The sequence below is a fragment of the Solanum stenotomum genome, chromosome 9, assembly GCF_019186545.1.
Source record: "Solanum stenotomum isolate F172 chromosome 9, ASM1918654v1, whole genome shotgun sequence".
Classification (NCBI taxonomy): Eukaryota; Viridiplantae; Streptophyta; class Magnoliopsida; order Solanales; family Solanaceae; genus Solanum; species Solanum stenotomum.
Window position 1 is genome coordinate 12,186,410 of NC_064290.1, and position 17,882 is coordinate 12,204,291.

A 17,882-nucleotide genomic window follows, 5' to 3' on the forward strand; every position below is an offset into this window, starting at 1 on the left:
TATACACGGTACTTCTTCTATTTCATATTAACTGAATTTTTGAGATAATATACATTTATTAAAAAAAATATTTAAAGAAATATAACTTAAATTATATTTTTCATTATTATTTTTTGTGAAATCATAAATGCTCATTCCGTTCACTTTTACTTGTCACATTTTGACTTGACACACCATTAAAAAATAATTATTGATATAAGTATTTTACCAAACTATCCCTGTTAAGTGATGTTTTGTACTAAGTCTTGGAAAATGATTTGAAGAAAGAATATTTAATGTTGTGGGTAAACATGAAAAAATATAATTGTCTTTTCTTAATATGTCAAAAGTGACAAGTAAAAACAAAAATATATTTTAGGAAAAAGTAACAAGTAAAAGTGAATAGATGGAGTTTAACTTTGTAAGTAGTGTAATGTACCTCCTAAAAGATATTCTCTCCGTTTCTTTTTATATGTTATCCTTACTATAAATAATTGGTCCATAATACTTGTCATTTTATAAAATCAATGTATAAATTACAATAATCTTCCTATTATACCCTTGATAGTTAATTAGTCTTGAAAATAGATATTTGACCAACCTAGGAACCTAATAAGTAATTAATGTTCATTGTAATTACTTCATGCATTGATTAATTACTCTCACCATTGCATTACTCTATAAAATTTGGTTTCGAAAAAGAAATATCAACAAACAAATTAAAAATTAAAGATGAATTTATTTTTCATTTATTAAAAAGTTGACTTCAAAAAAACATTAAATAAGAGTAAAATTGTAAACTTACTTAGTTTCTTAATGCAAGCGAAATCTAAGAAGGTGACATATAAAAAGAAATGGATGGGGTATCAAACTTCATTAAAGGAAAGGACAAATATGGGAAAAAAATTCAAACATATATCTTAAACTTTGAACAATTCAATTATTTTGAAGCATGAAAAAAAGTCTCAAAAATTCAGTTAATATAAAATAGAGTGTAGTAATACAAATTCTTGTGACAAAAATATGTTATACTAGGGAATGGTTGTTGCAGCCTTAGTCGCCACTAAAAAACACTCATAACTTTTAGTGGCAATATATTTTGGGATTTTGTGGCGACTTTTATCGCCGCTAAAGGTTTAGTTCTTTTGTAGTGAATCCAAGACGGCAACACTTAGGTGGAGGGATTAGTCCCATGTGGCTTGCCACGTCACTAAAAATTTGGATAGTTAACTCTTGAGGGTATTTGTGGTCTCTTTGGGATAACGGCGGGGTATTTTTGATCCCGAAATATAATGAAGGGTATAAGTGATCTGTTTCGCATAGTTCAGGAATATTTGTGACCATTTTCCCTATTTTATATAATAAATTACATATTATACCAATTTTAGAAAATTACATTATATTTAGCCTACTTATAGTATGTATGTCAACCAATGATATTATACCAATTTTGAAAAATATATACAAAAAATAACTAATTTTACAGAAAAATCATGGATTCACGAGCCTCATATTTTATCCTATAAATGCACCCTGAGAGCAAGACAACTTAGCATACAGATGCATAATATCAAGAACATTCGCACACAACATGATATTGAAAACCTTTAGCTGAACATTGCTTGATTTTCAAAGCCAAAATTCATTTTCTGGAGTTTCACATTTTTACTTTCTAAGATACAATACAAAAGGGTAGAGAAGAATAATAGTACTATAAACTAACAAGACTATTAAGATTTACAAAATTTCTAGCTTCATTTTGCATTACTTTCTTATGTCTGAGATGCAGCACTACCACTAATTATCAGTTTATCCAATTTTTCTCCTGACAGAATGCTCTCTTTTTCATCAAGGTCGTCATCATCATCACCACCACTTCCATCATCATCGTCATACTCGTTTTCATCATTATCATTGATGTCACTGGGAATACTGTCGACTATCAGCTCGTTGGCACATCCTGTGATCTGCTTAGCTTCCATCTGTTCTTCTGATGTTTTTGCCAAGGACAAGAGAATGTTCTTTGCTTTTTGATCAGGAGAGACCCCGGAAGATGCCATTTCATTGAACCAAGCAACGGCACTGCCAAAATCCTTATTCCTGCCATACGCGTCCATGATTGTAGTGAAGATAGTTTGGTTAGCCTTGATACCATGGACCCGCATTTCTTCATATTTCTCCATCATCTTTTCGAGGTCATTTGTTTTTGCATATCCCTTAATCAGTGTGCCATATGTAACAACATTGGGCTCCAATCCATCTTGCTTTATTCTTCTGAAAAATTTCTCTGCACCTTCCATATCTGATGCATTAATATAAGCTGATAGCATTGTTGTGTATGAGCAAAGGTCAGGGCTACATCTGCAAGGAAAGACGGAAAATCAAAAGTCTACTTGGAGGACTCCTTGGTCAGACCTCTAGTGCCGAAAAACAACACATAGAAGTTTTTGAATAAATACAAATAGTAAAGTTAAAAGAAGTCTTCATGGAAATGTAAACAACACATCACCTGTCTCTACGCATGCTTTTGAAGACAGTCCGGGCCTGTTCTACCATTCCTGAGATAGCAAATGCATCTAGCAAGATATTGTAAGACTTTTGTGTTGGCCTGAAAAAAGAGGTGCCCTCATATAACCCTTGTAATTAAAGGATACGAAAACACTGTGACTGGCTACAAAGCATCCATAGAAATATAACGTCATCTGGCATGAAGACAGAGAACATATATGTGTCTGAACTTGAGCTACTAAATCACTAAGCACCTGGCTTAAACACATCTCTTCTACCAGATGATTAAGTTTCAGTCAAAGCTTAAATGTAAGCAAGAAAGTTAATTGGTTTTCTTTCTGAAAAGTGCACTCTGGAGATAGAATGGGTCTCATCTTTTAATGTGATTTCCTTCCAATCACTAGGAGGAAAATGGATAAGATATGTTAAACATGCTGGTAAGTAACTGGTCATGAGCAATTAGTTCCATATGATTGAAAGATCACAATGAACTGATCCTATTTGAATAGCTGCCTGGGTGTCTCATGCAGAGAATCATGTTTTGATGCAGAGTATCTACTTTTGGTATAGGAAAGAAGGAAGCTGTAGGAGAGGAAAATGATGTAAAAAATTCTTGGATATTCAGTAGTGTAAAGAACTCAATACCTGACACCAGCATCAAGCATTTCCTCAAAAACAGCTAGTGCCTCCTCTTCTCTTCTAGCCTTTCCATATGCACTAATGAGCAGTGCATAGCTAACAACATCAGGTCGAAGACCAGCTCTTTGCATCTAAAATTAGGCATACGCTTCAAAATGTTAATCAAATTTCTATATATACAAAACTAAAAGCAACAACAATAACATACGCAGTGTAATTCCACAGGTGGAGTCTAAGGAGGGTAGAGTGCACATAGACCTTACCCCTGCCTCATGGAGGTAGAGAGGCTGTTTCCAAAGACCCCTGGTTCAGGTAACACATCACAAAACTAAAAGCACAGAAGTGATTAACCAAATGTAAAACTGCCTGTGTCGATAAAGCTGAACAGATGTGCAAATTTATGAAGCCATTCCATGTGCCCGTGATTTTCAAAACCAAACATGAAATCACAACTGAAACAGACAAATCTAATACTACAGATAATTTTGTAAATAAAGATCTCAAGTCCAGCAAACTTAGGAATTGTCCAGTGAAATATGTCTATAAAGGGGTAGCTTTTTGGTCAAAATTCTGCAATGGGCTTAAGCCCCTGCAGGTTAATTTTATTGTCAATAGGTTCTTGAATCAAATATGTTAACAACAAACCAATTCTTCATCCTTAACCAAGAGGTCTCGGGTTTGAGTCCCCTTGGGTACGGAGTCGCCTTTGTTAGGTAGCGCTTTACCCCCCAATGTGGGACTTCCCGGTACGAATCCGGATTTAGTCGGGCTCCAATGTGGGTATCAGACACCGGATGGGAAACCAAAAAAAATAAAAAAAAATCAATTCAATAAATTCTTGAATAAAATAAGTTACAATAAACTATCTGTGACACAGAAACATGAAGTGTCAAAACCTTATAAGAAATTAGCAAGAATTTGACGTTCTTAAAAGACCTCTAATATTTCAAATTTAAAATGCACTGTAATACTATTGCATTAGGGACTAATACAGAAAACTAATGCTAACTGCTGAGGGAACAAAACCTATAATAGCATAAATACATTTTCTTGATAGGAAGCAACACATCGAGCACTTAAGGAGTTGTTCCAGCATACCTAATGATCATTTCCCAAATAAAGCAGAACCTATAAATAATTTGCAATTTACCTGATCATAAATGTTTGCAACCTCCTTATAGTTGGTCTCAAATGACATCAAACTGTTGTAAGTAACTGTATTTTGTGGAATTCCTCGCTCGGCCATCAAAGAAAATAGATGACGGGCTTTTTCATATTTTCCTGCCTTCTTATACATATAGATCATCATGTGGAACATTTTCTGGTCTGGTTTTAGAGGAGGTGCATCCATATCCATAAGGGCTTCAAAGACTTCTTGAGCTTCATTAAATTTGTCACCCTGCATTAACTCCTTCATTAGCAAGATACTTAAACTTACATAAACCAGTCTAGGCACAGAAATTCACATGGACCGAGGAACTTTATATAAATGAATAAAGGAACTAGAGAATCAATTTTTTTTTCCTCGGATTCTTGAGTTAATCTAAAGATTTTTTTACCCCACATAAACACTGCCTGTAGAACTACTTCTTTCTTATATATCGTTGCCTGTTTTTATTCCCGGTTAATAATCCTTTGACATTCGCAGATATGGTTCCTCCAAAAATAGAATGCTGTAAAACCACAACCAATCTTAGATTGAGAGCGGAGTAAGATTCTACAGTTATCAAAGAAACGTCATTCGCTACTACATTTTCTCAATCTTCTTGATTTCTTATTCCTCATTAAGCATGAAGGGTGCTCAGGTTCAGTTCAGTCAACCTTTTCCTTTATTCTAGTACCAAACCAGCATCAGCTATTCAAAACCACACAAAGGTTTCAGAAATAATTACTTTTGGTTTGTTTTGGAGGCACCATTTCAGTTTGACTTGGTGTAGTGGTTTTAAAACTATCTTTTTCCCTCCACAATTAATTACATCTAGAAAATTGATAAACTTTAAACTACACAAGGCTTCATATTACCCACTATCAAAATCTGAACTTAAAAATTCAGATAAGGGAAAAACATCCGACAACTAGTTTCAATTACCCAAGAAAAACAAAGATAAAAGAAGATTGTATACAACAAAAAAATTTTATCAATAAAAAGACAACAATTAATTTGAATAATTGGAGAAACAAAATCAAGATTTTGGGTGCTTTTGGTATGGAACCTTATTGTCGAACCTGCTAAGTATAACTACTGCTACCACTACTAAGTACCGATTGCCTGCATGACACTTCATCTTATTTCAGTAGATACTCTTTGAAAAGATTTCTTTGATGATCTTTGTCAACGCCCTGTAACTTAAGGAAATCCATCAATTAATAAACTTTCGTTTGATCACTTCTCTTTTCCTTGGAATACTTGGTTGGCCATAAAAGTATGTATCATATGGTAATGGTAAACAAGGTCTACATCATCCCCTTTTATCACTTTCAATCATGACATTGTTTGCACCTACTAACCAATTCCATTTAAATAAATGACTAGTAACTAGGTAAGTTTTGGCAAGGGAACAAACAACAAGAGTCATTGACTATATAATCAACAGATTTAGAAAGACTAGAATCTTCAGATATTGTTCAGAAGAAGGGTGGGATTTTTCGAAAAGCAGAAAGCCTGAGGAAGTAAACAAAAAATGCTCTATTATGGGACCTTTTGTTTCTCTTTCCTCTAATTAGTACTGTCATTGTTAAACATCCTTACTTGAGGATATGGAGAAGCATAAGACACAAAAAAGTCTAGTCAACATCTGCATCTCGAAGTGTTTCTTTGAACTGCTAAATCAACTCCTCTGGATTAGTCTATTTGACATAAATAAAATGTCCAGATCAAAATCTTAGGTCTAAAGATTCATACAGAAATATCGTTAATGGTCATTTTTTAACAAATAATGTAAGAATATTATTAACAATCTTGATCTTGAGCTTCAGCCAGATGAACAGATCTTCTCAGAATCATTACCAACACTCATCTCACAGGATGTTAAAGAATAACACATCCCATCTGATCAGTCAGCAATTAATTCTCTATTCTTCCATTTTATCAAGTTTTTCTTCTCATTCTACCAGATAATGGTCGCGGAACTTACAGATGGACCTTTTGCCTATTAAATAAATATCAAGCAATTTTCCATTTTAAGATTGCAGCAATCGTTATTAATCCAATTCCATTATGTAGTCTTGGCTGCAAGATACTGGATCTATCTTGCACATGAAAATCATGATTTTGTCATTCCAAAGCGAAGCATCATGCCAGCCAATGTATGGTACAAATGTTCTTTTCCACCACAGCAAGTCATCAGTCTTTACAACTTCACACTCGAAGTCTTCTCCGAGTTATTTGTTCTAAAAGTTGGATGAATCAATAAACCAAATTATAATAGCCTAACCGAGTCACACAACATGCTCAATTCAATTGACAAGTAAATTTTAGTTTTACAGTAGTGCATATAAAATTTCATAGTTATGTTCAGCCATTGTCATTCGACTTCTTATATCTTTAATAATTGAGCTCCTAAGTCTAACTACTTCCATTGTATAGTTTGCTACATTACCTCAACAAAGATTTTGAGAATGATTTGATATGTAATAGCAGAAGGTTCAGGGCCTGAAGTTTGCATTCTCCGAAATATCGCTTCTGCCTTGGCGTACTGACCTCCTTTTCCATATGCCTCCATCAGAGCAGTGTGAGATATCACATTGGCAGGATAGCCCTTCTTATTCATGTAGCCTAAAATCCTTTCAGCTTTACTGAAGTCCCCTTGCTTCCCGTAGGCCGTAATAAGCATCAGAAAGTCCATCTCATTAAAATCCCACCAATTCTGAGTTCGAAGCCATTCAAGAATCTACAACGGAAACAACAGATTAGACTAAAAGGAATCAAGAAGCAAAGTATGAATAGCTGAGTATTGGCTATAGTCTGCATAAAGGAAGACAGCTGAAGTAAAACCTTAAACGACATGCTAGAGAGAAGAGTCCAAACCTCACAAACAAGGTTCCACTTCTTAAGCTGCTTAAATCTAACCAAGCTTCCAAGAACAAGGTTCTTTGGAAGAGCCTGGTTCTTGTCCCTCTGGGTTCTCAGCACTGAAACAGCAGAACCAGCTTCTTCAATTTCATTCATCATCTTTCTCCAGTTTTTCTGGTCTGCTTCATCCTCAGCACTCTTGAAAACCTCTACTTTCCTCCTCTTCTGCATGAACTTTCTCGGCGTCAGCATGCCTTGACACACCACTTCAGCTCTTTTACATATTTTAACATTTGTATTCAATGAATTCTCACCACTATTTGATTTACTGCATTAGAAATGACGGTGTTTTGCTAAGCACAACTTCATAACATGGAATTAAAACTGAAATCCAAAGAAAGCCCTTTAAGTCCAATATTGTCATATATGTACCAAAATTGCACAAACTGCAAAAATCTTACGTTTCTTTGCAGTAAAAATAAAGGGTAACAGCTAAAAGAATCAGGTATAAGATTCAAGAACCACTTAACACAGCTATCTTAGTTCAATAGAGCCATAACTTGGCAGAGGTTGGATAGGGTCAGCGCACACTGTTAACAACTAAAAGTAAGACAAAATCAAACCTTTTATCCAATAATTCTTGAAAGATAAGATTTTTTTGGTAAATTTAACATTTCTCAACTATTTCATACAAATCCAATTCTAAATAGCAAACAAATAAGGCCCAGAATTAAAAGAAACAACAACAGGGGATATTCAATTTTCTCAAACACCCAGCTTGGACCCTTTTGAAATAAGAAAATTCCCAAATTGGTGACCCAATAAACCCTTTAGTACATATAAGATTTTACAACATGAAGCAGCCCCCACAAGAGAGAAATGAGTAAATAATAAGAAAAAGCATACCTCCAGAGAGAAGAAGATGAAGGAGAAATGAATGGTTTGAGGAAAATCATCATTGTTTGAGGCATTTACAATTTGGTTCCCCTTCACCTTCACTGCACTACAAGACTCCAATGCTCATTCTCATAGAGTTGAAGGGATATTTCTTCTCATTTTATTTATCCTACTTTTTAAAGCTAAGCACATAATACTGTTTAGTTTTAAATTTCAGAAAACGGTCAAATATAATTCAGTATTATCCAAGTTTAAATATATACTCTCTTTCTGTCTACTAATTTACTACTTACTTTAAACAGAAAAGGGTAAAAAATATTCGACAAGTTTAAATATATCCCTTATTTATTTATTTAACTAAAAATAATTCTCAATTCATTTTTTTGACCTTACTTTTATCTTTAAAAATAATAATCTTCTTTTTTTTAAAAAAATATATATTATTTTTTTATTATATGACATTTTCCTATTGAATAAAATTAAATTTCTAACGTATTAGATTTTCTTGACGCACCCCAATTCATATAAACCCATTGATGGGTCTTTAAATTAATTGGGTTTAAGGGATTTTGTGGATATGAATGGGGCTCATTAATAATTTTCTAAAAAATGTAAGTTATAAGGGTAAAAATAGGTCAAAAAGATTAATCTAAGGATATTTTTAAATAAATAAGTGGGCATGGGGTGACATAAAACTAAATTAAGAAAACCCATTTCAATTTTAAATATTTGTTTCTAATTAAAAAAACTCGTTTTAATTATTTTACTTGATTTTAAAGATGGTGAAATTACGTGGGTAAATTATGTGGGAGGGGAATCAAATTGTTTTAAAAAATAATTAGATGGGTTTTAATTAAAATTGAGGCACGTTTTATAAGAAAAAAAATTGATGCAGCTTCATCGGTTACATGTAAAAATACAAAGAAAATCTCAAAAAGAAATTCTTATTTTAAAAAACTAAATGGTTGACCGTCAATTTTTATTTTATTTTTTTTACAAAATTTAACAGAAAAACATCAATTTTAAAATGCAAAACTGCCGTTAAAAAGCATAAACAAAAAATAAAAAAATCATAAAAAATAATGTTTTGCATTTTAATGGTACAGAAAAAATAAATTTGAAAGATTAATATGAAATAAGATTGAGATATAGAGTGCGAAAATAAGAATTGCGGGCAAGTTAAACTGTCTACGTACTTGGCCAATTTTAAAGTAAAATTTCTGCGCGTATAAATGAAAATTCACACTAACAGCATTAAATTTAGAATGGATAAAGTCCGGATTTACCTTTATATTTTGCGAAAATACCTAACTTCGTCTCATTTTTTAACTCAAAATCGAACCAAACTATAGCCCATAAGGACAAAGGTGGACATATTTCATACTCATTAGTATCTAATTATTTAGATTAGAGCTTAAACTTACCATATAAGTACACTGGAATGGATACGGACTAATCGATTCTCTTAATACAATCTTAAAATTGAAGGGTGTTTAGCAAAGTTGACAATTTCAACTTGCAGAGCTCCATGGATGATATATTTTCACTTCCTTTAACCAAATATATAATGCATAATACTGAAGAATTCAACTACTAAAATGATGTCAAATGAGAATAAATTGTCTTAGATAAACACACATCGTCTTATACAACCATAGTTCATGTTACACACATTAGCTAATAGCTGTTAAACTGAAAGATGCAATTAAAAGACCGCGATTTGCAGATGTAACAAGTCTGACCCTATCTCCACAGGTGACTTCCACAGCTGCATCATCGTACATATTAGCAGACCTTGTCTCCTAGTTCAACTTAGAAATGCCATAAACACTGCATACAGTTGACTATACACATGCGCTAACGCTTGATCATTCATTGAGGAACCTTGTGGCTTCCACAATTTTCACTAAGCAGTCAGCACATGATGTGTTAAGCCACTCCCATATGACACTTAAATACTGTGTCTATACATATATAATTGGGAACTAAATTAGTTACATACGGGAGATCAATAAGGGGACAGCAACAGGAGTGTCCTCACCCATGACTGGCTGGAACAGATCCACCTCTCCGTACCGCTCTAGGACACGCATCCTGCAGTCCTCAGCAGCCATTAGTCCTGTTGAATATGCACCATGCACAGAACCTGGGTAATCCATACTCGTCGCCTCCCCAGCAAAAAATATGTTATCCACCGGTATCCTCAGCCTTTCATAGAACTCATGAGGCTTCCCTACTGCATCGTAGCTGTAGGATCCGAGTGAGTTTACATCTGTACCCCAATGAGAAACAAGATGTTGGATCTGCAGAAAGGCCAGGGGGAAAAGATAGTTAGCTATGTGAGTATCATTACATAATGAAAGCAAGACACAGACAATATTTGCTTCCTAGAGTAGTTCTCTTTCTCCTGTAACAAACCAATCAGCTAACAGTAGCTCAAGCTAACCAAATGCAATCTCTTGAAAAGGTTCAACTGATTTCCAGAAGTCAAGATTGGAAATAGCAGAAAACTCAAATATTTTTAGGAAAAAAACATTTCAAGTGATCCTTACTAGGTTTCCGTGAAACAATAATCATATATATATATATATCATACTAAAAAGTGATAGTTGAATGCAATGAAAGGTCCTGCGGAAACTGAAGAGTTGAAACAGGAGACAATGGAGAGCGATTGTATCCACTAATCCCTAATGCTTAATGGTGGAGGATTAATACATTTGGTTCATTCTCAAAAAGTAGTTCTCCTTTAAAGCCTCATCTCCTCTGTTTCAGTGAACATTCAATTTATATATATATATATATATATATATATATATTTATATATGATTTCGATTTAAATGGATTCCTGCAATTGCTTATCTCTTCTGGCTCTCTTGAGCAACTAAGTTGTATGTCGTTGGGTAGTGTACACTCAAATATGTAAGATATCATTCAAATATGCTATAATGCTAATAGCTCATTAGTTTGCACTTGCATTTTTTTCCCTTCAATTTTGTGTAACCATCGCATACTTATTCTAATATTATTTGTATTATTTTAAAATATTTATATTGATTAACATTAGGTACACATGCAGCGCACTTGTCCCGAGATTAGAAATTAAAAAACGGGAGTACAGAGGAATTGCAACATTACCGGAGTAGTCGCATTGGGAAGAATCCTCTGAAGTTGCTTAAAAGCAAAATTGGCAGCATCCTCATCTGATAGTTTCTCCATGTCACGGGCTAGCTGCCCCGCAGGCATATAAACTAGGACAGGATGGCCAGTGGCCTTGTGAAGATTCAAAAAGTAACTACATTCATATGAGCTCTGAGCAACTACCCCCAAGAACTCAACATTTGGCCAAAAAACCTTTTCAAAGTGCAGAATAATCTTGTTTTCAATCCCTACACCTAGTTCATTGATGGCAGCCTCCTTCCATTCAGGTAATCTGGGTTCAAACTTGATCCGGTTCGATTTTAAAACACCAAGAGGAACAGCAACAACGGCAGCATCAGCTACAAAAGTTCTCCCATCCTCAACAGTCACTTTCACTCCATTATAACGTCTTACTACTTGTGTAACCCTGAGAAAGGTTGCAGAAACAACAAATTAATCATTCAAGACTGTTTTTTCCCTTTTCTTTTAGAGAGGAGGAGGTGCAGAAACAGAGATGTCAAGAGGTAGGTTTCTCTTACCTGTGATCTACGCGAATGTCAAGCCCTTTTGCTAGTGTGTTGATGACAGGACGATACCCCCGAACCATAAGACCATGCCCACCAGGAAGCAATTCTTCCTGTATATCACAAAACTGAATGGGTAAGACTTATCTATAGTAATGTTTGCTGGGACAGGAGACTGAACAGGAATTTGTATGACCTTCTCCTTTTATCTATTGATACAAGCATAAAAATACGGATATATCTATAACACAAGAAAAAACATTTTTATCTTCCAGAACCTTAGACATCTTGCATTAAGGTTACTTTTGACACAGGTTACAAGATCTGAGTTTTGCTTAGTGTAGTTAGGGATGGCAATGGGGCGGGGCAAGGTGGGTTTAAGGCTATGCAGGGCGGGTTGAAGTGGGTTTTTTTAAAATTAATGCGGGGCGGGGCGTGTTGCGGGTATATATGATTTTATGTGGGTTCAAACTTTATTTTATTTTTTTACATATTATAAGAGTGATAGAGCATTATTTCTTAAGATACTTTCTTTAAAGCTACTCAAAAATTCAAGATAGTAAATGAAAATGGTTCAATAAAAAATAATACAATTTCTTACATGTTTCCCGATTGACCTCTAACAAACAAATTTTTAAGTCACTATCCTATTAAATTAATACAACTTAATGAAAAAATGAATTTATTCTTATGAATTTTATTTTTTGTATCAAACTTAACTAGAAAAAGAAAATATTAAAAAAAAATATGCGGGGCAGGTTCATGCGGGGTGGGTCTATGCGAGGCGGGGTGGGGCAGGTTGAAAATGAAAAAAATAGTTATGCGGGGAGGGGTAGGGCGGATTAATAATTTTATGGGTTAAGCTCCCCATTGTCATCCCTAAGTGTAGTATCTCTAAATTTAGGAAGACTCGTTCAAATAATGGGTTTTACATTTTAACCGATCAACACGATACCAAGTAGGAAGATTCATTCTATATATATACACAGACATATATGTCAAACTTCTCATAACAACAGAAATACAAACTAGAACCTGGAGATACGAGAAAAGCTATTGGTCGTACAACGAAATGACTCTCACCTACTATCTGTATGCATTATTAAGTATCATTATCCTCCTACTCACAGACACATGTTGGATATAGGGGATCTAAGCAAAGGAAGAGATTGACAGTAAATTTATAATGGTTAAATTATACGAGTATGTACTGACCAGTGACCACAATCGAGGTACAACGGAACCCCTTTTTTCAAAATGAAGATACTTAGGTAGTAATAAATCTATTATCACAAGTTAATCTTAAGTAAATTGGTCCTTATTTGGTCAAAGCGATAATAGTCTTCATACATAAGCTAATGTCAGACCAGGGTTTACCAGTTTGATGGCGCCATAACCAAAAGAGGTGTAGGGCATACAAGGTTGCATATTGGGAGTTACAGCATATCTGTATTGGGTAAAGATGCGACAATGGGTGCTAGGCTTTATACCAAGAAGGGTAATCCTCATACTTAATTTGCTCCTACTACTGATAAAAAATTTAAGATATTAAACAAGCAAATACAACACATTTTTGAGCTGAAATCTTGCGAAAACGGCAGAACTAACATTATGCATCAACATGGCAGACATTATTTTTGACAGTCAGTTACCAGAATAGAACCTGAAATTATTGTTGTTAACATTGGCTTTTACTACCCTAATGATATTCAATCTTTGCCAACTATTATGTTCACTAATATCAAATCCAATGTCTATCCTATATCATCATCAAGGTGCTTCTTTCTTCATCCAATGATATCATTTCTAATGAGCTTTGCGAACATATGTCATAGATGATAAAATCCATATGCAAAAAAGGAAGATATGTCGCACTCTTTCTGAACAAACTGTTTTACTACATCAAGAACATTTCTATATATTAACCTAGTTAACCAGTGGTCTCTGCAAGTAATGCTCTGTTAGATATAAGCATCTTCTTAATCCTAAAAGGGGGCAAAGAAATCTACCTGGTCCCAGTACTTGAGTGAGATGGAATCAGCATCTGCAGCAAACCAGCCTTCCATTCTGCAAAGGTACCACTGCAACACCTTATGAGCAATGCCATCGAGCCTGTAACAAAAAAAGTCACTTAGCAGAAGTGGTACTTTTCTTAATCCTTTCAGTTAAGTTTAGGGGGAGGAGATCAGTATATCAATAAAGCAATACTAAATGGTACCTCAAGTCGGGTCTCCTATCAAAAGCCATTGATATAGCGCGACCAATAGACATGTCTTCGCTGAATTCTTGTCTAATTCTATCAGTCTGCAACAAAAGTGAATCAGCTCTCATCAGAAAATATCCATAGCATCACAAATTTTAAAGACATGTAACAAACATTGAAGAAGGAAATTATCTTCAACAATTCAAAGATCAAAGAAATGAAGGTGCGGCAATAGAGGGAAAGAGGGGAGAGAGAGAACATGCCTCTTTCAAAATGCTCTCAAATGTTTCGCCAACCTTAGTCACTAAGTCTTGGGGAACTTGATTACCATCCATGTCAAAAAGAGCATAACTGAAGAATTAAAGCCAGGTGAAATGAGTATGCGTTTCTTAACAAGGTCAGGGAAATAGTTATGCAATCAATAATATAACCAAACTTAGATGTATATTAGTACAAGTATTTGTGTGAGAATCAGCTGTACATTAAGAAAAACTCGCATGTGAGAGATAAGAACTAAGAAGGGCATGAAATACAAACCTCTCTAGATCATGGTCATACAACACAGAATTGTCACCACTTGTACGATAGAGAGGGAGTCCTAGTCTTCCAATGAGAGGTGCCAGAGGATTCTCTTTGCAGACACCATGCAACCTAAAACAATCAGCAAACAGCCAATTAATTTCCAAAGCAAGCAAAGAGGTTGAACTTAATTTCGTTAATAAAAAGGAAAGTCTTGGTTGTAAAGCAAAAGCAAGAGTAGAAGTCATTACCAAGATGCACCCAAGTCAACAGGAAAACCAAACGAGTAGTCAGTGTGAACACGGCCTCCAATCCTATCTCGTGATTCCAAAACAACCACCTACAGAAAAATACTTATCTTAGTTAAACATAAACATCACCACTTATGCCAACCAAGTGAAGACAAGCTCTACATGCATACCTGAAATGATGCATCATAAAGCGCCCGAGCAGCTGCAAGGCCAGCAATTCCCCCACCAATCACAATGACAGATGGTGAAGCCTCAGCCCTCTGCCCAGCACTTGAGAAGCAAGGAGCTAGAAGACAAAACCAAAAAACTGAGTCAGAAAAGTTGCTAAAGTAACAGAGAAGACAGCAAGAAACCTGTAATTAGGCAACCATACATATTTGAGGTCATTAAATAAACGGCGAATGACTCAAAAAGTGATAAAGTGGCATACAAATCCTCCAAATAAAAGCTTAACCATATTGTTTGCTGTTTGTTATACGATCTAAATATATTAATGTGCTTCTTAGGATAAAAGACTAAAATTCCATACCAGGAGTAACAATCACATTTAAAAGTGGGATTAGATAAATCTCACAATGATCAGATGCTCCGGGAATCAGGATTTAGATCACAAAGGGTCATTTTGTTAAAAGAACAAAATATAACTTGAAGGACACCAATGGTCCTTCATAGTCCAGTAAAATCGAAACGGCAGCAGATTAAAGTAATTTATTCTTCATTAGTCAACTCGTAGAGAACCAATATAGCAGACCGAAAATTGACGTCATATCAATTTGCCTAATTATAATTATCCAACTAAAGCAAAAGTTATCAAGATGTAAGCGAGATCAAAAGTAGCCAATAAAAGATTTTTAGAGGGTCCCTTATACCTTTCGGTGGGCATTTTTTAGCATACTTAGTAGCCAAAAAGTGTTTGATTATAAAAAACAAAAGCAGCCCACGTCACAATAACAGGTATACTAAAAAATATATTCTTTGCAACTTGAAAACTGCAAAAGATTTTATTTAATTTTATGTACAATAAATCTCTCCATCTCTCCATCCCAAACAAAATTGAAATCGGCCATATGATTTATCACAATTAACAGACTAAAGCTTTAAACATTTTTTTATAAAAAATTTAACGGGTTACGTAATCATAGTTCAACATTTACAATTTCGTAATCATAGTTCAATGATCATTTCCAACTCAAACAATACAAACTTAATTGAAATATTAAAACAAATCCCCAAAAAAACAAACAAATTAAGTTTTCTATACTAAAAACCCTGCAGAATCTAAAATAACCACACACACTACAAAAATATTCAGCTCAATTCAATTCAAAATACTAGAATAAAATAAAAATTCAAATTAAACGCCATAATCTAATCTATCACTCTAAAAAAAACAACGGAATCAAGTAAAAAAATCATCGAGAAAACATTAATAAAAGATACGAACCTCTTTGGAGTTGACGATTACTCTTGTGTTGAGAATCCATGAGATAAATTGCGAGAGAAATGTGGATTTAATAAACTAAAAGTCAATAATCTCAATAATAATCTGAGTATAACAGAATTGCTGGCACAATTATTATTATTACTAGTGGAATTAGGTGAATAATGGAGAAGAAAGATCAAAAGACAAGTGAACAAGTGATTATTATTGGAATTTGAAGCGAACCCCAGCTTGACCAAACAGCAGCTCATGCGTATACAAATTTCTGATAAAAAATACCTCTGAAATCAAATTGGGGATGATCGGAGAGAGATTTTTTTCTGATGAAAATTGGGGGAAAAGAGAAGATTCTAGAGAGAGAGAGAGGAGAGAGAAGCAAGTGTTTGGTTGGTGATTGTTAATGGAGTCCAAATTGGATTCTTCTTTGTACATTACGAAAAAGTGTGGTTTGGGATTTATTTATACACAAAAAAAACACATCTTTGCCATCTGTATTTTTCCTTTTTTATTTTTTAAAAAGGTATTATTTTGAATTTTTTTATTCGATGTTAAGTTGAATTTTTTTTATCAAAGATAAAACAATCTCATGAATCCATATTGGTTATTAGTTTGAATTTTGATACATAAACTATGTTATAGGTTTAGGTGAAAAAATGGAGATTTTACTAACATGTGATTCATTGGTGTTAATTAATATATGTATATTACTAATAAATGTAGCGTAACAAAATAAATTATTGTGTATGTGTTATATTATTAAGTACAATTTTTTTAATTAAAAAATCGTAAAAATTTTAAGATAAAAAAATATAGTTAGAGATATGTTCCTTTTTTTTCTTCTTATATTAGTTATTAGTTACTTATATATAAACATTAATTAATTATATATAGACGAAAAAAATGTATCAAAAATGATAAAAACTAGTAGATTGAAAACCCATGTGATTGTTCATTGACTTGAACAAAACACTAGCTGTTGAAAATTAATCTCCAAATTATTTTTATAGTTTATTACACAAAATAACAATTATTTTTATAATTTCTTATACAAAATATCTGCTGTTGAAACTCATAAAAAATATAATGATTCATAAAGTAACATAATGTTTTGATTTTTTTAATTTTTTTTAAAGTTAAATAAAGAATAAAGAGATAGAGAGATATGAACTTTTAATCTCTGCACTATTGAATACTATTATTAAAAGATTTAGTGTCCGTTTAAATAAAGTATCACTTTTAAGTTAAAAGTGAAAAGTCAAACTTAAATGATTTTTAAGTCAAAAAAATTTTCGGAATGGCAGCAATCGACTTATTTCTGTCTTACACCTTTCTTGTAGTATAAAAAACAGGGGAGACCTACTTTTGATTTTGACTTATTTTTAAGTCATTTAAAATTTATTGAAGTCATTTTTTACTTATTTTAAGTTATTCTTTTATATTTGTCAAACAGATAGTCAGAACTGACCTAACTGTAGGTTTGACTAATTTTTAAGTCAATCCAAATACCCTTTTAAATTGATAAATATATATTTTATACTAATTGATTTTTTTTCGTTCTTAACAAAATTTTACCACTCTCGTGAGTCGTGGATATCAAATACTCACCATTTTTATTAAATGAATTTGTTCTAAAATATTTGGAGGTTAAGACAAGAAATATAAGAGTAATTATTATTATTTTCAAATGGAAGATAAATGCAGTAGTTATAGATTGTAGAAAATATTTAAAAGATACTCCTGCGATCCATTTTACTAGTTAGATTTTTCTTCT

General features: G+C 33.5%; 2 protein-coding genes across 2 annotated transcripts; both read right to left on the reverse strand.

Moving 5' to 3' along the window:
- Positions 1-1,569: 1,569 nt before the first annotated feature.
- Positions 1,570-8,201, reverse strand: LOC125876265 (pentatricopeptide repeat-containing protein At3g59040). Its single transcript, XM_049557397.1, has 7 exons — positions 8,045-8,201; positions 7,154-7,466; positions 6,726-7,016; positions 4,277-4,525; positions 3,133-3,257; positions 2,489-2,587; positions 1,570-2,340 (listed from the first exon to the last, which is right to left on the reverse strand). The coding sequence occupies exons 1-7, from the start codon at positions 8,107-8,109 to the stop codon at positions 1,752-1,754; spliced, it is 1,731 nt and encodes a 576-aa protein (XP_049413354.1). The 5' UTR covers positions 8,110-8,201; the 3' UTR covers positions 1,570-1,751.
- A 1,438-nt stretch (positions 8,202-9,639) lies between these two features.
- On the reverse strand, positions 9,640-16,536 carry LOC125875918 (polyamine oxidase 2-like). Its single transcript, XM_049556983.1, has 10 exons — positions 16,115-16,536; positions 14,841-14,956; positions 14,671-14,759; positions 14,438-14,551; positions 14,164-14,251; positions 13,916-14,001; positions 13,707-13,809; positions 11,713-11,810; positions 11,171-11,600; positions 9,640-10,338 (listed from the first exon to the last, which is right to left on the reverse strand). Exons 1-10 carry the CDS (start codon positions 16,152-16,154, stop codon positions 10,030-10,032), a joined length of 1,473 nt encoding a protein of 490 aa, XP_049412940.1. The 5' UTR covers positions 16,155-16,536; the 3' UTR covers positions 9,640-10,029.
- Between the last annotated feature and the right edge of the window lie 1,346 nt (positions 16,537-17,882).